Source organism: Eriocheir sinensis, chromosome 29, assembly GCF_024679095.1.
Source record: "Eriocheir sinensis breed Jianghai 21 chromosome 29, ASM2467909v1, whole genome shotgun sequence".
In the NCBI taxonomy this organism is placed as follows: domain Eukaryota; kingdom Metazoa; phylum Arthropoda; class Malacostraca; order Decapoda; family Varunidae; genus Eriocheir; species Eriocheir sinensis.
The window spans coordinates 9,614,499-9,635,973 of record NC_066537.1 but is presented as its reverse complement, the minus strand read 5'-3'; the positions used below and the strand labels follow the sequence as shown (position 1 = coordinate 9,635,973).

Below are 21,475 nucleotides of genomic sequence, written 5' to 3'. Positions count from 1 at the left end.
GAAGAAAGAAGAAAGAGGCAATAGATGCATCTTCTCACGTAACTGACTGCTTTTTCGGCCACCTCTTCGGGTTCATTACAGGAGCAGCGAGTAGCGGGCTTTTTTTTGTTGTTTCTTTTTTTGTGCCCTTGTGCTGTCTCCTTTGCTGTAAAAAAAAATAATAAGGTTCCGAAGAGTTTGATAATGTAAACCTAAGCACCCCCTATAATAAAGTGTTAATATATGAAAGGAAATGGTAATGAAATAAAGATACGAGGTGGATTATTACTACCGACTGTTCTTTGTCCTATCTTTTAATGGTAGAGGAAAGGCGATGAATGTGTTCGTTGTTATAGACGAAATATACTGAAAAAGCGAAGATAAGAACCGCATGGAAACAATCTCTCTCTCTCTCTCTCTCTCTCTCTCTCTCTCTCTCTCTCTCTGTTCTCGCTTTTGTCTTTTATCTTTTCTTTGTGTTTTTTTAATCATATCAAATATATTCTGGTTATATATTCTTCCTGTGGTCTCTCTATCTCTCTCTCTCTCTCTCAGTAGGAAGAATAAAAACAAGTAAGATAAGGTAGAGGAAGCAAATAATGAAGAAAAATCAGAAGGAATGAAAAAAAGGTCTCTCTCTCTCTCTCTCTCTCTCTCTCTCTCTCTCTCTCTCTCTCTCAGTAGGAAGAATAAAAACAAGTAAGATAAGGTAGAGAAAGCAAATAATGAAGAAATATCGGAAGGAATGAAAAAAGTCCTCTCTCTCTCTCTCTCTCTCTCTCTCTCTCTCTCAGTAGGAAGAATAAAAACAAGTAAGATAAGGTAGAAAGCAAATAATGAAGAAACAAATGAAAGAAATATCGGAAGGAATGAAAAAGTCTCTCTCTCTCTCTCTCTCTCTCTCTCTCTCTCTCTCTCTCTCTCTCTCTCTCTCTCTCTCTCACATTTACCTGTGCTGCACGTCAACATACCTGAGACGTTGTTGCTGACGGCCGGAACTATCTTGCACTATACTTGTTTTTTGTTGTTATGATTTGGGGAGGAACATCTTCACCTTGGAACTGTTTTTGGTGTTTTTGTTTTGTTTTTCTTTTGTTTGTTTTTAGTTGTTTATTTTTATTCCAGTGTTATGTTTTTGTTTTCTTTTGTCGTGTTTATTCCTTTGTCTGTTTATTTTTATGTGTTTTTTATTGTTTTTTTCTTCTCGTTCTCATTCTTTTTTTTTCGTTTGTTTTTATTTTCTTATTATTTTTTTGGTGTTACTTTATTTGCCTATTCTTTATTCCAATGTTATGTCCTTGTTTTCTTTTTTTATGTTTATTTTTCTTATCTGTTTTGTTTTCTTTTATTTGTTTTCTTGTTTCTTTTATTATTGTTTTCATTCCGGTGTTACGTTTCTTGTTTTCTTTTTCATGTTTATATCTTTATCTGTTTGGAAAGGTCGAAGTAGATAGATAGATAGATAGATAGATAGATAGATACAGACAAATTGTTAGATAGGAATGCGAGGTCATGGAATGTGAGTTATACAATGATTTCTATACACAAAAGAGAGGTATGGGAAAGGGGGAAGGGGAAGGGAAAGGGAAGGAAGAGGAAATGAGCTAGAGGAAAGGGGAAGAGGATTAGGGATGTAATTTTTTTTTTTTTTTTTTTTTTACATTTTTGGCCATTAATAAGGATAAAGGAAATAGAAGGGGAAGAGGGGAAAGGGGGAAGGGGAAGAGGAAGAGGGAAGGGGACAGAGGAAACGGAAGGGGGGAAGAGGAAGAAGAGAGAAGAGGATGAGAAGCGTGAATGCATTATGTGTGTGTGTGTGTGTGTGTGTTTGTGGTGATGACTGGCAAAGTGATGAGTGGGTGGGAAGGGCTTTGATGAGTGGGACATGGGCGAGTGGGCAGGTGAGGGAGAGGGCTGTTGATGAGAGGGACTGAGGAGGAGGAGGAGGAGGAGGACGAGGAGGGGGTGAGAGGGGAAGTGGGGAGAGGGGAGAGGAGAGGGAGAAGGAGAGGGAGGAGGGGGGCAAGAATACGCACATTGATATTTAATTGTTCCTTTCCTATTTTTTTTCTTCCTCTTCCTCCTTAGTTTTATTCATGTAATCTATCCATCTCTATATCTTCATACAAACAAATAAAGAAAATAAATAAATAAACATAACACGACTTAAATAATCATAAAATAAAACAAGTATGAAATAAAAGAAAGCAAACACGAATAGATAATATACAAAAAAAGTTTGCTCTCTCTCTCTCTTAACGTTCTTTCCCTTATAAGCGGGGACGAACATAAGGACACAGTATTAAATAACAAGCTTGAGGGGAACTACGCTTTATATTAGGCTAGTTGATGCTCTAGATTTCCCGCGTAATCCAACCTCTTTCGCAGCGGACAACCACCACCACCACCACCCCCATCATCACCACCATGACAATTCCCTTTGACGTCACCACCACCAGCCTCATGATCACCACCCCCTCCCAGTCTGATGCGTGGAGCGTTTGCACTTAAAAAAAACAAGGCCGATATTTTTTTATGTGCTGTTGTATGTGTGTGTGTGTGTGGGGGTGGGTGTGTGAGGGTGTGTGGGGGGGTTGAGGGGTGTAGGGGTGGTGTGTGTGTGTGTGTGTGTGTGTGTGTGTGTGTGTGTTATTTTTCCTGTTCTTTTTTTTTCTTATTCTTGCTTTTATTGCTCTTATTCTTCTTGTTCTCGTTTTTCGTCTTCTTCTTCTTCTTGTTCCCTCTTCAATGTTCTTATTCTTCTTGTTCTTACTTTTATCCTGGTTCTTGTTCTTTTTGTTCTCGTTCTTCCTTTTATTCTTGTTCTTCTCATGGCTGAACGAGAGAGAGAGAGAGAGAGAGAGAGAGAGAGAGAGAGAGAGAGAGAGAGAGAGAACCATTAACACGTTGCTCTCACAGGAAAACGGAAGGTGTGGAAACAACAATAATATTATGTAACACCAGAAGCGTTTTAATAACGTCTTACTACTCCCTTCTTGACGTAATATAAACTTCCATGAGATAATAAAAAGCACTCATTTGATTTGAAATTTATTTATTTATTTATTTATTTATTTATTTTAGTAATTCTATCCTTCTTTTGGGAGTTCTAGAGACTTCAGGTTGTCTTTATTATGTTGTCCTGGCAAGCATACAGGTAAAGGTAAGGTTGGGGGGATACACTATATCAATCTATCGACCTACCTAACCCATATATACTTTTAAACTTACTTTCCTGTCTATCAATAATCTCAAACTTACTAGCCTATCTATCTATATTCCATTAAGTTTTATCTATCTTTATCAATCTATCGACCTACCTAACCAATATATACTTTTAAACTTACTTTCCTATCTATCAATAATCTCAAACTTACTAGCCTATCTATCTATATTCCATTAAGTTTTATCTATCTTTATCAATCTATCGACCTACCTAACCTATATATACTTTCAAACCTACTTTCCTATCTATCAGTAATCTCAAACTTACTAGCCTATCTATCTATATTCCATTAAGTTTTATCTATCTATATCTATCTTTATCAATCTATCGACCTACCTAGCCTATATATACTTTTAAACTTACTTTCCTATCTATCAATAATCTCAAACTTACTAGCCTATCTATCTATATTCCATTAAGTTTTATCTATCTTTATCAATCTATCGACCTACCTAACCTATATATACTTTTAAACTTATTTTCCTACGGGAATTTCTTTCAACTGTCAAGAGTATGTAGCTTACTCATACACTTCTGGTAATGCACTATGCAGTCAGAAACTAGCGCAAGGTGTGAAATAAACTGTGGCAAAGTATAATAGTGATCCAACACTTCGTTCCCGAGAAAATCCAGAAAATCGAGGTAACACAGCTGCTGAAATGCGTAGTAGGTGCCCAGCTCCGAATCATTGGCCCTTGAATCTGTGCTGGGTGAGAATTATTTGTTATGGTAAGATAGACGGACCAGTAGGCACAAAATGCGATGCTTGTAACACACCACTCCAATAAAAAAAAATATATATAATTCGATATATTAAGAAAACAAAAATTATCTAAATTTATTCCACGGGTGTCATAATTAATAAATTACTTTTGAAAGAGTTAAACTTTTTATTAGTGTAACCTCAATGTCATTTAAAGACTATAACGAAATATGACAAGCTAAAACTGATCCACTTTTTTTTCCTTCTTACAGTAAAGGAAGCTCAGGGGATATAAGCAGAGAAAATAAACACCATCCCCTGATAAATGTTTCCCTTCTGAAAGCGTTAACCTATAATAGTGTATACCAGCGCCATAAACACAGCTGACCCACCATACATTTTCTCAAGGAACCGACTGATCTGGGAAAGTCTCAACGACCCTACATCCTCCCGACTCTCAGTGACGTGGGAAAGACTTCATTGTAAAGATAAGAAAGTAAATAGATATAAGGAGAGAAAGAACGGAAAACGAACGAACGAAAGAAAGAAACGAAGAAAGAAATGAAAGAAAGGAATGATTGAAGAAAGAGACAGAAAGAAAGAAATGAAGATACGAAGAGAGAAAGAAATTAAATGCAAGGAAGAAGGAAAGAAGGTAAAAAAGAAATGAAGAAAGAAAGACATCAAGAAATCAAAACAGAAGGAAACAAAGAAATGAAGAAATGAATAATGAAAGAAAAATAGAAAGAAAAGAAAGAATGAGAGACAAATAGAAATAGAAAGTAAGAAATTAAGTCAGAAGGAAAGACATGAAAAAAGGAAGTAAGCAAACAAGCAAACAAGAAAACAAACAAACGATAAATAAATAAAGGTAGGAAAAACGAAAGAAATTAATAACCAACTAACTAACAAACAAACTCAATAAAGAAATACTAACACCTGCCCATAAAACAAGTCACCATAAAAATCACACATGGTTTTTGTCTTGTCACGCTACGAGTATGACGAAGAGGAACATTCTAGAACAGGATAGAACAATAAACAGGCAACTCGTGCTTATCTGTGTGAGTGGCGAACCTAATGTGGCGCCTGAATGCATAAGAGAGAGAGAGAGAGAGAGAGGAGGGTTGCATGATGTGTTAATTTCTCTCATCACTGATTTTCCCATGAGTGATGCTTTTAGATAACCTCTCCTTCTCCTCCTCCTCTTCCTCCTTCTTTTCCTCCTTCACCTCCTACTCCCCTTCTTTCTCCTCCTCCTCTTCCTCCTTCTTTTCCTCCTTCACCTCCTACTCCCATTCCTTCTCCTCCTCCTCCTCTTCCTCCTTCTTTTCATCCTTCACCTCCTACTCCTCTTCCTTCTTTTCCTCCTCCTCATTTTCCTCCTGTGCTGAAATGAACAATGATGATGACAATAATGATGACAATAATGATGAGAAAGAGATAAGACAGAAAACGTTTAGTACCTTTTATTAGTGAAACCTCAATGCCTATAACACACTACTAGCCTCCTCCATTTAAAAACTATAATGAAATATGACAAACTAGAACTGATCCACTTTTTTTCCTTTGTCTCACGGTAAAGGAAACTGCTCAGGGGATATAAGCAGAGAAAACAATCAAGGACGAAAGAAACAAACGAAGAGAGAGAAGCAAACATAAGGACTTAGATCATATTACGGTTTTCCTGACCATTAACTCATGAGAGGGGCAGAGTTGCTGTGCCTTCCCCTGCCTTCCCGCGTGTTTCCCGCCCTCGGTCAGAACGTTGAGAGGCACTTAGCTGGCGAGGGTGTTGTTACGGGATGTGAATAAGTGGTGGTTGTAAGTCTAAATAAAGGAAATGTCAATGAAGGTAGTAATGGTGGTAAGTGTGGTATGGAGTTATATGAAAGTGCTGTGTGTGTGTGTGTGTGTGTGTGTGTGTGTGTTATAGAATACACGATGGAAAGGAAGAAAAATAATACATAAAAATCATTGACAGACACGTAGTAGGCTATACACACACAAAAAAAAAGATAAATAAACAAATAAAATGAAAATGAAAAAAAATAGAAAAGTAAAATATACAAATAGAATGGACTGAATAAATGTGTAAATATATAAATAATAAAATAAAATAAAATAAAATAGCCCCCCTTTTATAGAAGTAGCCCCTCCCCCTCAGAAATAATTGAGTCCCGCCTACGGGCCCCCCATTATATATCTGTTGTTAATGGCAAGTAAAATTCGCCCCTATTCGCTTACTACTAGGCTACTATTAGCACTCTGTAAACTAATAGCACAAAACTCTATAAACATAATATCAGCTAGCCTATTATGTCATTAAATTTCTTACCCACATCATCAACATCATTCATTTAGTATATTACCGCAATAGTACTGTTACGATATGGGTCAACTTATACGTACGAATACCCGTCTGTCTCTCTCATAACACAGAAACAAACAAAAATACGATTGACATGCAGACGGGGAGGCGCAGAGCAACACGCTATGGATAATGTAGAAGAAACGTCCTGTGTTGAGGAGTCGGATTGATGATATATATGTTGTTTGTTTATCTTTCTTCTTCAAGCTGGATGCTGCAACATACGTTATATAAATAGAAACAGATAGATAGGCTACATGGATAGATAGATAGGCTAGTAAGTTTGAGATTATTGATAGATAGGAAAGTAAGTTTAAAAGTATATATAGGTTAGGTAGGTCGATAGATTGATAAAGATAGATAAAACTTAATGGAATATAGATAGATAGGCTAGTAAGTTTGAGATTATTGATAGATAGGAAAGTAAGTTTAAAAGTATATATAGGTTAGGTAGGTCGATAGATTGATAAAGATAGATCAAACTTAATGGAATATAGATAGATAGGCTAGTAAGTTTGAGATTATTGATAGATAGGAAAGTAAGTTTAAAAGTATATATAGGTTAGGTAGGTCGATAGATTGATAAAGATAGATATAGATAGATAAAACTTAATGGAATATTGATAGATAGGCTAGTAAGTTTGAGATCATTGATAGATAGGAAAGTAAGTTTAAAAGTATATATTGATTATTTAGGTCGATAGATTGATAAAGATAGATATAGATAGATAAAACTTAATGGAATATAGATAGATAGGCTAGTAAGTTTGAGATTATTGATAGATAGGAAAGTAAGTTTAAAAGTATATATAGGTTAGGTAGGTCGATAGATTGATAAAGATAGATATAGATAGATAAAACTTAATGGAATATAGATAGATAGGCTAGTAAGTTTGAGATTATTGATAGATAGGAAAGTAAGTTTAAAAGTATATATAGGTTAGGTAGGTCGACAGATTGATAAAGATAGATATAGATAGATAAAACTTAATGGAATATTGATAGATAGGCTAGTAAGTTTGAGATTATTGATAGATAGGAAAATAAGTTTAAAAGTATATATAGGTTAGGTAGGTCGATAGATTGATAAAGATAGATATAGATAGATAAAACTTAATGGAATATAGATAGATAAGGCTAGTAAGTTTGAGATTATTGAGAGATAGGAAAGTAAGTTTAAAAGTATATATAGGTTAGGTAGGTCGATAGATTGATAAAGGTAGATATAGATAGATAAAACTTAATGGAATATAGATAGATAGGCTAGTAAGTTTGAGATTATTGATAGATAGGAAAGTAAGTTTAAAAGTATATATAGGTTAGGTAGGTCGATAGATTGATAAAGATAGATATAGATAGATACAAATCAGATATCATATTTTACCACCATTATTAAACCCACCCAATCAACACACTAACACACCAAACCCCACAACCTATTCTAAAACCACAAAACTACAACAACTAACTCTATTTCAAGTCCCCCAAACGAAGCTTAAACACAGAAAACCCCAAAATAAGGCACTCTTCAAATTAGCATAGTTTGTGGTGACCGGCGCGACAAGGAAGGAAGAAAACGTGAAGGGGGGAGGCGACAAAGCTACCAGATGCCACCATATTCTTAAACTTTTCGGCGCCCATATTTGACAAGGCTGTCGTAGGACCTTTGAGTCTTTCCAGGGGTAATTGCATGACCCCGGTGGTAGTTTGACCCTTCTTCTGTATCTTGAACCTAAAAAGCACTCAGTAAAATCCTCAAACATGCTTTATAAATATTATAAACGCACTTTTACTTAATTTCCCGGATTATTTAAGTATGTGATGGCTAACAGTGACGGTGAGAGGAAAAATGTAGTGATTGAGGCAATATTATGAGTAGCAATACCACCAAACACGCTGAAATACATAGGAAAGAGTCAATAACCCTCATTTTGGATATAGTTTACTTCTTATTTCTTATTTATAAAGGTATTTTCTTAATTTTCCAGGTTAATCTAATCTGTGACCTGAGTGGGCGATGTGACGGAGAATATGTTATGAAAGGAAGCGTGGAGAAGGACCAGACAGCAAAAAGATAATTGACACACGTTGAATAAAGACAAAAACCTTTGTTTATAACATTATAATATACAGACAGTTTTTAAATCTATTTCCTTATTTTCCATCTAAGAATAGTTTACGGTGGGCGTTGTGAAAGAAAACGGGTTGATGGGAGGAGGGGAGGGAAGTTCCAGAGGCCACCAACACTTAAATACGGTAAATAAAACTCATAAACCATATTTTTGAATGTATTAAAGATTTGATACATATATTTATCTTCTTTTCCAAGTTATTATAGTCTGTGGTGGCCTGCGTGGGGTGTGTTAAGGAAAACAGGACAAGTACAATGTCCTACCGATGAATAAACTGAAACACCACAAAATCAGAAATATCAGCAGGTCCACGTAATTTTGGCAGATTTTTTGGGGGCTAGAGGGCATTATAGGTTCATGAGTTAATAGGGGAGGGGGGATTAAACGAGCATGCACAGATGGGGTAATTTTTTTAATAATAAGCACTTTTAGGGATATTTTGAGGGTATGTAGCTGATATAGAAAACATTTGGGGGCTATAACTCACTTAGCTCCTTAGAAATTACTGCTCTGTATATGATAAACTTTTCACATATATACATTTCCTCCATTTCCCGGTTATAATAGTCTGCGGTGTCCAGCGTGGGCGGCGAGAGGGAGAACGAGGCGGGGGGAGGAAAGGAAGGGAACCAAACGAATTATTTTTACTAGTGTACTCCTATCACCAAATATACTGAACAAAACCTTAATAAAACCGAATAAAAAACATCATATCATATACATTTCCCGCATTTCCCGGTTACAATAGTCTGCGGTGTCCAGCGTGGGCGGCGAGAGGGAGAACGGCGGGGGAAGGAAAGGAACCAATTCCGTACGTGGAACTATGACCAACCGGCGTTCTTCTACCACTAAATAAACTAAATAAAACGTACTAAGACCATCATTTCACATACAATTCCCGCTTTTCCCGGTTACTATAGCTAGTCTGCGGTGTCCAGCGTGGGCGGCGATCAGAGGGAGAACGAGGGGCAGGGGCAAGACGGGAAGGGATTGCAACCAGCCAGTGTCATCCTACCATTTAATACACTGAAGAAAACCTTAATAATACCGAACAAACACCTCATATTACATACATTTCCTCCACTTCCCGGTTACAATAGTCTGCGGTGTCCAGGGTAGGCGGCGAGAGGGAGAACGAGGCGGAAGGAGGAGGGCAAGAAGGGAAGCAACCAACCAGCGTTGTCCTACCACCAAATACACTAAATAAAACCAAATAAAACCAGATAAAACACTCATTAGACATATATTTCCTCCATTTCCCGGTTACAATAGTCTGCGGTGTCCAGCGTGGGCGGCGAGAGGGAGAACGAGGCGGGGGGGAGGAGGAGGAGGGCAGGAAGGGAAGCAACCAACCGCAGCGCTGTCCTACTACCAAATACACTAAACAAAACCAAATAAAACCATCAATCACAAGTTTAAACGTATATTTTAACTACAATAGTCTGCGGTGTCCAGCGTGGGCGGCGAGAGGGAGAACGAGGCGGGGGGAGGAGGAGGAGGAGGGCGGGAAGGGAACCAACCAACCAGCGTCGTCCTCCCAGGCTCCACACGCAGCCCGCCTCGCCGCCCCTCGCTCCTTTTCCCCCGCCATGAGATTACGAGTGAAATGTGAGACCTGAAGCCGCTCCCACTGGCCCATGTGACCCTCCTGCCCCCCGCCGTGGCCTTCGTCAGGAGCTCGAACCCTCGCCGCGCCGGGAATGAGATAATATTGTCCCCCTTCTGCCGCTCCTCCCAAGATGGCCGATCACGGTCATGTTTATATTCAGGTATGTACGCGGTTTCTGGTCTTTACGGGGTGGTTTTGGGTTCTAATGGGTTCCAGTGGGTGTGGGTGCAATGGCGGGGTGGGTTCATGGGCGTGTTATGGGTTCTAGGGGTTCGGGTGTGGGCGGGGATGGTCATGTTTATATTCAGGTGTGTATGCGGTTTCTGGTCTCTAATGGGTTCTGTTTGGGTTCTATTTGGGTTTCAGAGGGATAGTTGGGTTGGTTCATGGGTGTGTTATGGGTTCTACGGGTTCGGGTGTGGGCAGGGATGGTCATGTTTATATTCAGGTGTGTATGCGGTTTCTGGTCTCTAGTGGGTTCTTTTTGGGTTCTATTTGGGTTTCAGAGGGATAGTGGGATGGGTGTATGGGTCTCTATGGGTGTGTTATGGGTTCTACAGGTTTGAGTGTGGGCGTTAGTGATGTTCATATTCAGGACGATTTCTGGTCTCTAATGGGTTCTTATTGGGTCCCATTTGGGTTTCAGAGAGATAGTGGGATGGGTGTGTTATGGGTTCTACAGGCTTAAGTGTGGGCGGGGATAGTCATATTTATATTCAGGTGTGTATGTGGTTTCTGGTCTCTAATGGGTTCCTTTTGGGTTCTAATGTGGATTAATAGGTATGGGTGCAATGGTGGGGTGGGTTCATGGGTGTGTTACGGGACCTACAGGCTTGGGTATGGGCAGAGGTAGTTATGTTTATATATCCAAGTACTTAGATTTCCTTACCTTTTGTACTTTTTGCTAATGCTATCCCATCAGAATTTGTAATAAAACCATACACCTTTCCTATATACTTACGGGTCAGAAACTTAAAACTGTGATGTGCTAAGGCTACAAAGGGTTAGTTACCTCTATATATCCAGGTAATTATGATTTCTTTACCTTGTCTACCTGTCCTTGGGTCTTACTTGGGTTAAGGGGTGTAGGTGCCATCATTGGGTGGGTTTGAGGGTGTGGTATGAGTGCTGTGGGTGTGGGTAGGTCAGGTTGGGTTCACTAATACGAGCGACGCCCACTGTGATAACACATGTACAGGTAACCAGGTGTATGCTCCCCCAGCCTACAGGTGTGTGGCCCCCCCTGCCCCCCATCGGAGCCTCCTAACTTAGCTTACTAGGTGGGGGGGTTGGGGGTATGCTGGGTTACCTGTATATGTGTGTGTTACCTGTGGAGGAATTAGTGGGTCCTGTGTTACCTGGCACATACCTGTCTTGCCTCACCTGCCCCTTCTGGTACCCCATCAGACACACACCTGCCCAGAACACACTTATCCACACACCTGTTTGTCTTAGTTACCTGCATTTTGTAGCACACACCTGTAGCTTGATTTAAAGTTTGTAATGGTACTAGAAACTTAGCAAAAACTCCATACAAAGTTATTTTCGTATATTCTGCTGAAAATACATGCACATACACACCGCCCACATGCCTGCATTCCAAACTTACCTGTAATTTGCCCACCACACACCTGTAGCTTGATTTTAAGTTTATGTTATTAGAAACAGGTGAAATTCCATGCGAAGTCATTTTCTTGTATTGCTGCAGAAAATACACATTGCCAAACATGCCTACATTCCAAACTTACCTGTAATTTGTACCACACACCTGTAGGCAGATTCAGGCCTGTAATTTGTACCACACACCTGTAGGCAGATTCAGACTTTGTTATGATGTTCTAAAGAATGATTACTAATTCCCAGTAAAGTCCGTTCTCTATATTTACTGAATAGGGCACAAGTTTCCATACAGCGCAAACCTTTGTGCACCTCTGCTTCCTTAAATCTTCTGTCGCAAGATTGAAATGTTTGTTATGATGCTCTAAAGAATCATTTTCAACCCTCCACGTATTTTTTTTGCTGTATTTGTCAACAAGATGCAGTTTTCTGGGATAAACATGGCTTCTGACCCTTCACATTGCACACACACACAAACACACACCTTCCTTATACGTCACACATATGCAACCAGATTAAAATTTTGTTAGGGTTCTGTGAGTGATAATATTCAACCCTCCCACATAATCTTTTCCTTGTGTTTACTAATGAGGATATACACACCATCCAACAACGCACGTTCACACACACCACCCCAGAACACACCTTCCTGCACCCTTGTTCGTTTAACACACCTCTGCCATACCTCACCTGTTTGCAGATTCAAGCGTTCGTATTATTTTGGTAAACAGCATCCTCACGTCAGATGACCATTACCTATCTTTTAGTGCAGATCTTTTCATGCTGAAGAATTTGTTTGCTAGTAATTTGGATTATTTGTCTTGCTTAGTCTCAAATTTTTAGAAAGATGGGGTTGGGAAAGTGAAAATAAAATACTAGTGATTTGTGCCAGAATCGGTTATTATCAGATTAATTTAAAACTCATCAAAACGTGCCAGAAAGAAAATAGTTTTGTCATTAGAATCTGAGGATGCTGCTTACTGAAAATGTACCCAAACGTTAGGCTACTGAATATATGACCTTGAAAACCTACAGAGGTATTTCCTTTTATTTTTTGGGGTGAAGGAAGCACAGACCCAACACCTCCCCACACCCACACCTCTCTAACACCCCTTCCATATATGTAGGTTAGATGCAAATTTATGGGGCTGTAGAGGATTATTTTTTCCCTCCCATGAAGCCAGTTCCTCTTATTTTCCTGAACATTATATAATTCAACTTTCTGTGCTTAGGTATGTTATTTTTAGTGTTATTTTGGTTTATGGGTGAGAGTTATCCAGTTTGTGTTTTGTTTATTTACCTGTGTAGCAAATACCTGGTTGTCATTGGGTTATGTAATCAGGTTGAAAAGTTATTGTTTGGGGAAGTATTATAAGTTTGTTTTTGTTGAGGAGAACCCACTGAAGTAATGCTCAAAAAAGTGAAGGAGGAAGCTGGATCATTGTGTCTAGATATCTTGAGTCAGGTAAACACACACACACACACACACACACACACACACACACACACACACACACGCACACACACACACATGGGCTGGAGAGGGAAATGGTACAGGCTAAGTCAATAAGTGCATTTAAGGCCAAACTAGACGGAAGTAGTTGGAAAGACTGGACAGCACGAGCATAGTTCCGTTCCTGTAAATCACAACTAGGTAAATACACACACACACACACACACACACACACACAGGGAAAGCAAAATACACACTGTCATCGTAATCTGGCTCTTAGAACAACATTACTTTTTGAGCTGCTGTATGCTGTGGTTGCTTCTGTCAAACTACCCACAACTACTCACTGTAATTTCTGTTTATTTGTAACTATTTTTGGGTAACCGACTAGTGTTGAGTAGTAGTATATATTTATTACTAACTGATATCATTATTTTTTGGGTAACTCAACTAGTATAGTGTAGTAGATAGTTATTACTTCATTAACTACTGCAGTGCTTACTATTTTTGGGTGTAGAATAGTAACAATTCATTCTATCACTAACCACTATCGTCATTCATATTTTTTGGCATAGTACCGTACATAGTAGTAAATGACTGTTATGATATTTTTGCTGTAGCATAGTAGTAAATTAATTCCTCCTTGGCCCATCCTATATACCTGCCTTACTTACCTTTGCCTATAGTTATGGATTGACATTGTATTCATTTCATTGTTGGTCGTATGGTTGGTTTTCAGGAACCGAGCGGGGAAGGTAAGGGTTGTGTTTGTTTCTCGCTTGTCCTCATCGTTACGTCACCACACGGCTGCTTCTCGGATCGTAATTGTTGTCTCGTGAATATGCTGCCTTTTTTTTTAAGCACTCGCTGTCGTCTGGGCTTAGTGACTGATTGCTGCATGCGCTGTTTTTCAATGGACGTTATTGAATTGATTGTCTTTACTAGTTGATTTAGCGCCAAATGGGCCGAGATGCGTGTCGTTTTTATATATATATATCGTGATTCTATAGCTTTTTTTTTTTTTTTTTTGCTAGTTTTGTCGCTATATCCATTCCGGTTCCTGCGTTGCCCTGTCGTGATTTTTATATGATTTTATTTTTTTATTGACATGTATTGCGACTTTGTGCTGCTCTACCTCTACCTTATGATTTCTAGTCAGGGTTTTTATATATTTCTATTTCTAGTTTGTCTTTTATATGATGGAGTTCTGGTTAATGGCATGGAGACTAGAGTATTTTTTTATTCATGTTTTGTCTCAGATTTTCACTTGGGAATGATTATTTTGCTCGAACACTGTCAGAAATAGGTTCTAATAAGAGTGAATGCTAGCTAAGTGCCGAAGATAGTAAGATGAACTTGTCTATGGTGTCTAGTACAGTTTGTTTATGATAAGAAGCAAATGGTTTAGGTCTCATAGTTTGTTTCTTGAAAGGTAAAAATGTTAAATACACGATACTGAACTGCAAACAAAGAGTGTAAACATGTGTTGATTAATGTGTGTGTGTTGCACCGCTGAAAGGCGTGGGGAAGGGGGGACAGGCTGTCAGTGTTGTCTGTGTTTCTGTGAGTGTGTTTGTGTGCATCTATGGCTGTGTTTTCTGTCTGTCTGTGTATTTATCAGTCTGGCTGTCTTGGTGTCTGCCTGTGAGCACTGTGTGAAAAGCAGCACATGTTCGGGTGTTGGATGCTTGTGTGATTTATGTTAATGACTAAGTTCACGTAACGATGTTCTAAAATTAATACACATGGACATGATGGCGAGAAAGATGCATACTTAACATTTACTTTCAGCCACAGTTCAGAGTTTAAATAAGTTACCAGGAAGATTAAGGTTAAAAATTGTACATTTACACAGAAAGAAACAATAGAGGTTATTTGAATATACACAAGGCAGTGGAATATTACGCCATGAAATATATTGATACAAGGAAGCATGTCCATTGGCTGTCGAACTTAAATATTGCCGTGGAGTTGATGTGGAGAGAATGGAGAAAGAACGGAGAATGTTGTCACACACTTGATTTTTTCTTGCCCTTAAACTGCCTCCTGTACAGTGAAAAAATAATGATAAGAGAATAATATAAATATAACCTTTTTATATTTATTAAGCTGCCTCCTTTACTGTAGGAAATGAAAAAGAGTGACGAGCAAGATCTTTTTATATCGAAACTTCACCAACTTTGTCGCCTAAACTGCGTCTTTGGAGTTTGTCTCGAGAACAAATATCTGCTGAATCAGTCACCCGTTGAGGAAGTGCTGATTCATATTTCACGCCAGGGATAAGAAGTGATGTGAATGGCCAGGCAGAAAGGGATGAGTGAAGTGATAATAATGAAAAAAGAAAAATAGAATGGAAATAGTAATAATAGGTGCCATTTCAGGATAAGAAGTGACGTGAATGGCAAGGCAGAAAACGGAGAGTAAAACGATAATAATAAAGATAATCAAAAATAGTAATAAGTGTCGATTCATTTCTCATCAGTGTTAAATAAATGACACGAACAGCCAGGCAAGTACAGGAGTGAAAGGATAAAAAGTAACATGAATGATGAAGCTTAATTAAATAGAAGAGTCAAGTGATGATAATAATAGTAATAAAAACAGTAAAATAAGTTTCAATTCATATTCCACATCACTGATAAAAAGTAACATCGGTCAGGCATTGAAGTGAATAACTACAATAAAAGAAATAATGATGAAAATACTAATGATAAGTGGCAGTTCATCTTTCACTTCAAGTATATAAAAAAATAATATAATCAACTAGGCATAATAAACGGGAAGAGAGAAGAGAACGAGTGATGTGAAGAGAGGTGAGGTAAGGTGTGAGGTGAATTGCAGCGGCACCACCGGCAACTGTGTGTGTGTGTGTGTGTATGTGTGTGATCCGTGCCTGTTGTGGTGGTGTGTCTGGGAGAGGGGAGGGAGGAAAAAAAAAGAGTTGAGCGTGGTGTTGATAGTTTGGGTGTTGTGGTGTTATAGCTGAGTGCTGGCCTGAAAATTGTATCTTGTTAGCTGACAGGGGAGAGGAGGAGGAGGAGGAGGAGGGATTACGGCGGGAGGGGGGAAGGGGATGCATAAAGGGGGTGTTACGGAGGAGAGGGAGAGCTGTATGCAGATGAGGAGGAGGAGGAGGAGGAAAAGGAAAAGGGAAGGAAGGAAGGAGAGGAGGAAGAAGGTGGTTGTTCTAATGTTCTGATTTTGTTGTGGTCTAGATGTATGTTTTAACTGATTTTTTATAGATTTATTCATAGTAGCATATACATTTTTTATTTGAAATGTTAATGTAAAACTCATTTGTAGCTTCTTAGTAGATAAAACGATTGGTTATACAGGAGATCCATACTTCATTAACAAAAAAAATGGGTGTGTCTTCAAAAGAATGTTTAAAACAATGAAAAAAACAAACACTCTTATAGTAGGTAATAGGAGAATTAGAAGATGTATATTTGGATTTCTTATTTGATTTTATTTAGAAGAAAAAAACTACAGAAATTATTAATAAAAACTGAAAGGAATAGGAGAATCAGAAAGCATATTAAACAAAAACAAAAACAAGAGAATGAAGAGTTGAAAATGAACACTGGAAAAAACAATAAAACAAAAAGAAAACAAGTAAATGAAGAGCTAGAAATTGTAAAAACTGTGGAAATTATAAAAAAACCCATTGGAGTGGAGTACTGAAAATTAACACTGTAAAAATTTAACGAAACCAACAAACCCGGGAATGACGAGCTGGATGTAGTGTTCTGAATCTATCATTGACGTTCTTACACAATGGAGGGAATTCGGTCCTTTGTTTTGATGCTTTGTTGGGCCTCGGACTCATTACTGATGAAAGCCGGGCCGGTCAATGCCTCTCCGAGTGATGTGTATGGGAACGGGCGGCCAAAAAAAAAAAAAAAAAAAAAGTTAGTAATATTTCAAAAGCATAATTATTTGACGGGAATGAAAGGGGGTTTGATCCTCCATAATTAGGTTTGTCGTGTGTTCTCTGGTCTATTATATTTTTTAGGTTTATTTGATCTTCTTTAACTTATTATAATTATGCTGTAATGTGACTTATTTGTACGACGATTCTTGTTTTGTGGTGTGTTTCCTTTAGTGTGTGTGTGTGTGTGTGTGTGTGTGTGTGTGCGCAGGGAAGTGAAGGGGAAAGAGTAATGTTAAAGGTTGACTTCTATTTTTTCTTTTTTTTCCCTCTTGTTCTCATCCCATCGTCCCTTCAATGTAAGGTTAGGCTAGTTGGTCTGTTCCCTTTAAACACACACACACACACACACACACACACACACACACGGGGGAGGCTAGCATAGTTTTGGATAAGGTCAGGGCTAGGTTATGTTATTGATATGTTTTAACAGATGAAGATAAGTTAGGTTAGATTTGTATTGTAAGGTGATTGGTAGGTTAGGTTATATTAGGTTGTGTTACTGTGTTTGTGAAGATTAGGTTAGGTTATATTAGGTTTGTTTTTATAGTTTTAGTAGAAAGGTTAAGTAAGGTTAGATTGTGTTTTGGTAGATTGAGGTTAGATTAGTATCGTAATGGTAAGAGAAAGGTTAAGTTAGGTTAGGCCAAGACGTTAAAAAGAAAAAAAAAAATAATGTTAAGTTGGGTTCATTTTATAGTTCCTTCTGGCAGATAACGTCCGTGTTTGTTTAGGTTCATATTCCAGTTTTACCAGATTAGCTCATATTTGCATTACAGTGTTTCAAGTGGATAAGGTCAGGGTTTGTTTAGCATTCTTATGGTGTGTTTCAGCAGATAAGGTCAGGAGTTAATGGGAGAGCACTGATGCATTAAGTAAATAAGCACAACTGATTCATTTTGAGGGGGACGTGGCAGTGTTCCCAGCGTAGGTCATTAGCGTGTGTGTGTGTAAGGGTAAAGGTGGTGCGGGGAAGGGCAGCGGTGTGATGTTAAGGGGAGTATAGTTGTGTGCTGTGCCGTATGTGTGTGTGTGTGTGTGTGTGTGTGTGCTGTATGTGTATGTATGTGTGTGTGTGTGTGTGTGTGTGTGTGTGTGTGTGTGTACTTAAAGCGAGGTGGGGACGAGACAGTGGGTTGTGTCAGTCTCGTGTTAGGTTTGATGTTATTATAGGAAGATATATACTAATAGAATCTTTAGATATGACATGGTATTAGTGAGGAAATGCTTTTGTCAATAGGTATTTATCTGGTTTTATTTGTTTTTGCCAGTTGTTAGTCATTATTATTTATTATTTATTTACAGTTATTTATTTTTTTGGTTAGTTTATTGATTCATTTATTAGTTTGTCATTACACTATTCATACACTTAACCTGGTAGCTGCGGGGATCATGTTTCTTAAAGGCCCCTCTAAGCGAGAAAAATGAGAAAAAATCATCCCTACCCCAAACCATTTCATAATATATATATCAAAGCATTTGTGATCAGATTATGCATCATCTATTTTTGGGGTTTTTATCATGGCACAAATTTGGCCTGTCTCTGCTGCATGGTAAAGCCACAAATTTGGCCCGTCGCTGCTACCGGGTTAAAAAATATATATATGTGATAGCTGAGACATTAGGAAAAGTAACAAACTTTGAACTAAATATAAACAAACAAACAATAAGGAAAGTACAAACACCAGTAGTCTCAGAGAAAGAAATATTTGCTAACAAGAGAGAGACAAATGATAAAACTCTTACCTCTTTGATAAGCTCCATAAAGGTGTGACCTAAGACCTTGGTACATACATGTCACTGTCTTATCTGTCACCTTATCTACTGCAGTAAAGGTTGAGGCAAGATAAGTGTATGTTGCTGAGGTGAGATATGCGGATAGGGGGATGCGATGGGGTGACCGGATAAGGAAAAATGAATACATGAAACACTCTTGTCTAACTCTTGAAACAGTCTTATGTCCAACACTTGTCTGTCTCTTTGGCCTCGTATAGATAAAGGATAAGGGAAAAAAGTGCTATATATCAGTTGTTGCGCCTCATACATACAAACACAAACGCACACAGAAAGGTTTGTTGATGTTGATGTCTGTATAAAAGGCCTGGGAGTGTGTGTGTGTGTGTGTGTGTGTGTGCGTATGTTATTCTGCGGTTCTGTATAAGGTTATGGTGGTGGTGAAGATGGTGGGTGTGGAGGTGATGGCTGCATTGAGGTGAGTGAAGGAAGGGTGATGGGGGGGGGGTAAGGGATGGTGTGTGTGTGTGTGTGTGTGTGTGTGTGTGTGTGTGTGTGTGTGTTTGGTCCAGCCCTCGCTTCACCTTGTTTGTCTAGTTTATGATGTGTTACGAGTGTTCTCTGCTGTGTTAGATAAAATTTAATGCTGTGATATATTTTGGGGTGTGTGTGAGAATGGCAGGTGGGAGAGAGGCTGTAAATTGTGCCTGTTTTTTCTGTTTTTAATTACTGGTGTGGGAGATGAAATAATTGCTTTTTTATATTTTTGTGGATGATGGAAATTGTTTTGGTTATTGTTTTTATTTTAAGGTGGTGTAAATTGTGGTTCTTTTTTATGTATTTGATGGTGCAGATTGTTTTATTTAATTCTTTATTGGAGTGGTTGATAAATTTAGCGATGTAGATTTTTTTTTTTTTGGGGGGGTCGTAAATATTGTGCTTGATGTTTAGAATGAATCGGTTGTTATTTATTTATTTATCTTTATTTATTCATTTATTTATTTAAGAAAAAAATATGTAAAAAAAGCCCGCTACTCACTGCTCCCAAAAAGAGTTTGAGGAGTGGCCGAAAGATAGGTCAATTTCGGGAGGAGAGATGGTTCCTATATCTAAATAAATAACTATTATGATGGAAGAAAATAACATCCTTTTGTGGTCACCTATTCTACACATAATCAGCAATACAGCAAACATATAACTCCTATTTTCAGTCACTTCTCTGCAGCACACACTAACATATAAATTTGACATGCTTGTGAGAAACGACAGCCATTTAACACAGACTTGCCCCCTGCCCCCCTCCCCCCCACATAAGTCTCCCCCTTCCCCTCCTCTCCTCCATAGACGGTCCCCCAACCCCCTCTCCTTCCTTCCACACAGGACTCTCCCCTCCTCCCTCTCTTCTCCCCTCCACACAAATCCCTCCTTCCTCCCTTCCCACACACGTTTACTCTCCTTTCTCCCCCTCCCCCTCACCCCAAAGAAATAAACACCCCCTTCTACCTCCCCCTACACACACATACTACCCCTTTTCCCACAACCTCTCGCCCCTCTCTCACACAACCCCTCTCTCCCCCTTTTTTCCTTTCCAGCCCCCTCTTCACTCCTTTTCATACCCCTTCCTCCCTCTTTTCTCCCCCTCCTCTCTCCCCTTCCCCTTTTACAGATCCCCTTTCCCTCCTTCCCTTCTCCCCATTCTTCCCCTCCTCTCCCCTCCCCTTCTACTCCCCTCCCCTCCCCCTCCTGTCCCCTCCCCCTCTTGTCCCCTCCTCCTCTTCTTCCCTCCCCCGCTTCTTCCCTCCCCCTCTTTCCTCCCCCTCCTCTCCCTGCTCCTCCACATATAAATCTATCCAGACCAGCCCTCGTAACACACACACACACACACACACACACACACACACACACGTAATATATATTGGCCTCTTGATATTTATTAATGGTGACTGTCCGGCCCGGCGCGCTACCCTGCATATGAAATGGTTATCTAATGCTATAACGTAATGGCCTTCTGTCTGTCTGTGTGTCTGTGTGTCTGTTTGATCGAGGTTGTTGTGTTTAGGTTGGGTTGTTTGGGTTGTTGTTTTTTGCGTTTTTTCGGTTTTATTGTCATTATTAAGGCTAGATATTCAAAGGAGTCATACTTATTTGTTAGAGAAAATGATATCTTTGGGCTATTTAAGAGAGAGAGGCTGTATGAGTGTGATAGGAATGGTAAGAAGGGAAAAGGTCAGAGGGGTAAGGAGACAGAACGAGAAATAGACAGGAAAAAAAGGAAAGGAAAAGATAACAAGAAATTAGCAGGAATAATGGAGAGGAAAAGAGAACGAGAAATAGGAATAAATAATAGGAAACGAAGCGATAACGATAGAGATAGAGGAAAGGAAATATAGGAAACAAGTGAAGGTCGAAAGAAGGTGGGAAAAAAAAGGAAGGAAAAAAGATGAGTCAAGGATGAACGTTCGGAGGAGGAGGAGGAGGGAGAGAGGAGGAGGAGGAGGAGGAGGAGGAGGCGGCGGCGCAATGATTGACAGAAATAATTAAACAGGAGGAACAAAACACCGTAAAAAGACAACGAGCAATTAATTAATGTGTGTGTGTGTGTGTGTGTGTGTGTGAAAGGAAACAAGACAAGGAAGGGTATGTATTGAAATTTAATCGTTTTTTTTTTTTTTGCATCGTTTTGTAACTCATTAACATTATCATTAGTAAACATTCTCTCT

At 38.8% G+C, this 21,475-nt stretch overlaps 1 protein-coding gene across 8 annotated transcripts in view; it reads left to right on the top strand.

Moving 5' to 3' along the window:
• Positions 1-9,921: 9,921 nt before the first annotated feature.
• The window catches only part of LOC127004999 (serine/threonine-protein kinase N-like), a 211,357-nt gene continuing 199,803 nt past the window's right edge, over positions 9,922-21,475 (top strand). For 5 of the 8 annotated variants that reach the window (XM_050873431.1, XM_050873426.1, XM_050873430.1 and 2 more), the window contains exon 1: positions 9,922-10,180. Coding sequence is in view for 4 of the 8 variants with exons in the window: in XM_050873424.1 (XP_050729381.1) it covers positions 10,151-10,180 (30 nt within the window). In the remaining 4 variants the exon portion in view is untranslated. Of the gene's footprint in view, positions 10,181-13,829; positions 13,846-21,475 lie in introns of all 8 variants that reach the window. The other 3 variants (XM_050873425.1, XM_050873432.1, XM_050873433.1) reach the window with 2 other exon arrangements.